Genomic DNA, 1,651 nt, shown 5'->3' on the forward strand with positions numbered 1-1,651 from the left:
CTTTAGAGGAAGGGGGGTGGTGATAACGAGAAAAGGGGAGGGCGACGAAAGATGGCAGACACCCCGATGAGACCCAAATCGGTGGAGACGAAAAACTCACGGAGGACACACGCGCAAGCCTCGTGCACCGTGACGCAAGGAGACACATGGCCGCTGTACAGAAAGGACAGGAAGCGCTACGGTCCGGGAGACACGAGGTCTGCTCTCATACCACTCGAGCGACCACTCTTGTGGTGCGAGCTGACATTAGTGCATGGTGCATTACCGCCGTCCTAACACCTTCCTTCCCAGCCCATTTCACATGTGCACTTAGCTGCCCTCGAGCCGGCGCTTCACGGCAGCCTTGCGCTTGCTATACACGCTCTCCAGCACCGACAAGCCCACCATCTCGTCTACCGCCTCCAGCTCCTCCCTCCGTGCCGCCACGTCGTCAAAGTAGCCGCGGTCAGGTGAGTAGTTGGGCCGAAGGTCATCTGGGTAATAGTAGTTGAACACCAGAGCGTGAGCGGCCAAGTAGCCCAGTACAGCGCAGAGTATTGCCCAGTAGTACTCTTTCGTTTCTGCGCCAGCCTTGCCTTCGCGGTCGCGTTGGGTCGCCTCCTCCTCCGCCTTTGCGGCCTGCTCATACTGCCCACGCTCCGTCAGCTTCCGCTTGCGGTACGCAAGCTCGTCGCGGCTGCTGCGATGCGTGAGGGGGTGATCCGTGAGCGTGTTGCTGTGCATCGAGTCTACGTAGAGAGACGTGGGGGACTGCCGCATCTCAAAGATGGCGTTCGTGCGTGCATCGAGGGAAGAGGCACTAGCAGGGGAAGAGCCGCCAGCGGCGCACTTGGCGCTGCCCGCTCCTGCGGCCGCCTTTGCGCAGAGAAGAGCACACCGTCGCATGCCCTCGCTGATGGCTGACGTGAGAGGGAAGATGTTTGCACCGGCACTGTCTACTTTTCTATCGATTTCCAAAGTAGCCCAGCCATGCAATCGTGCAGCGCCGTGGTGGAGAAGGTGGCACTCTGAAGAAGCGCGCGAACAACTGCAGCAGACGGTGACGGGTTGGGAATGGGATCGAAAGCGAAGAGCAACGCAGCCAGAGCGCCCCTGATCCTTCACCGATGTACGCCTCTTGAGGGGGTGTGGGTACCGTTTCCGCTTGATGTAGAAACACCACTCTCACGCAAGCTGGCACACAACAGAACAGCACCCAATACACAGAGAGAAGAAAGAGTAGAAAGTAGGAGAACGTCAGTGGAGCGCCGCTGCAGCTGAGAAAGAGCTAGCAAGGAGGAGCACACATATGGCAGCGCTGCATAGACATGGTGACGTGGGGTTGACAGAGGAGAGGGAAGGGGAGGAGAGTCCTCTGTACGCGGATGTCATAGGAGCGGGGCAGGAGTGGGGGAGATGAAGTCAGCCTGTGCGAGCCTGGTATCGAAATGCAGTGCGGAGGGTGGCACTCTTCGCTCGCCTTTTGTTTCCGCTGTGTCTCACTGGCAGCAGCCGCTGATCCCTCTTCGCCGAACGCGCGTGAGAGCGCCAGCATGAGCTCTTGCACAGCTCATGGCGACTTCCTTCTCGCCGGGGCGCGCGTGTGCAGTTCACAGTCCATCCGGTGCCTTCGCGAAGTCAGCATAGACGAAGAGAAAGACAAAACAGCGAC

At 59.3% G+C, this 1,651-nt stretch overlaps 1 protein-coding gene across 1 annotated transcript; it reads right to left on the reverse strand.

Annotated features, from left to right (window-relative positions):
- Positions 1–309: 309 nt before the first annotated feature.
- On the reverse strand, positions 310–759 carry LMJF_20_0230 (conserved hypothetical protein; the record flags this gene model as incomplete). Its single annotated transcript, XM_001682725.1, has 1 exon — positions 310–759. The coding sequence occupies one exon, from the start codon at positions 757–759 to the stop codon at positions 310–312; it is 450 nt and encodes a 149-aa protein (XP_001682777.1).
- Between the last annotated feature and the right edge of the window lie 892 nt (positions 760–1,651).

The sequence above is a fragment of the Leishmania major genome, chromosome 20, assembly GCF_000002725.2.
Source record: "Leishmania major strain Friedlin complete genome, chromosome 20".
Classification (NCBI taxonomy): Eukaryota; Euglenozoa; class Kinetoplastea; order Trypanosomatida; family Trypanosomatidae; genus Leishmania; species Leishmania major.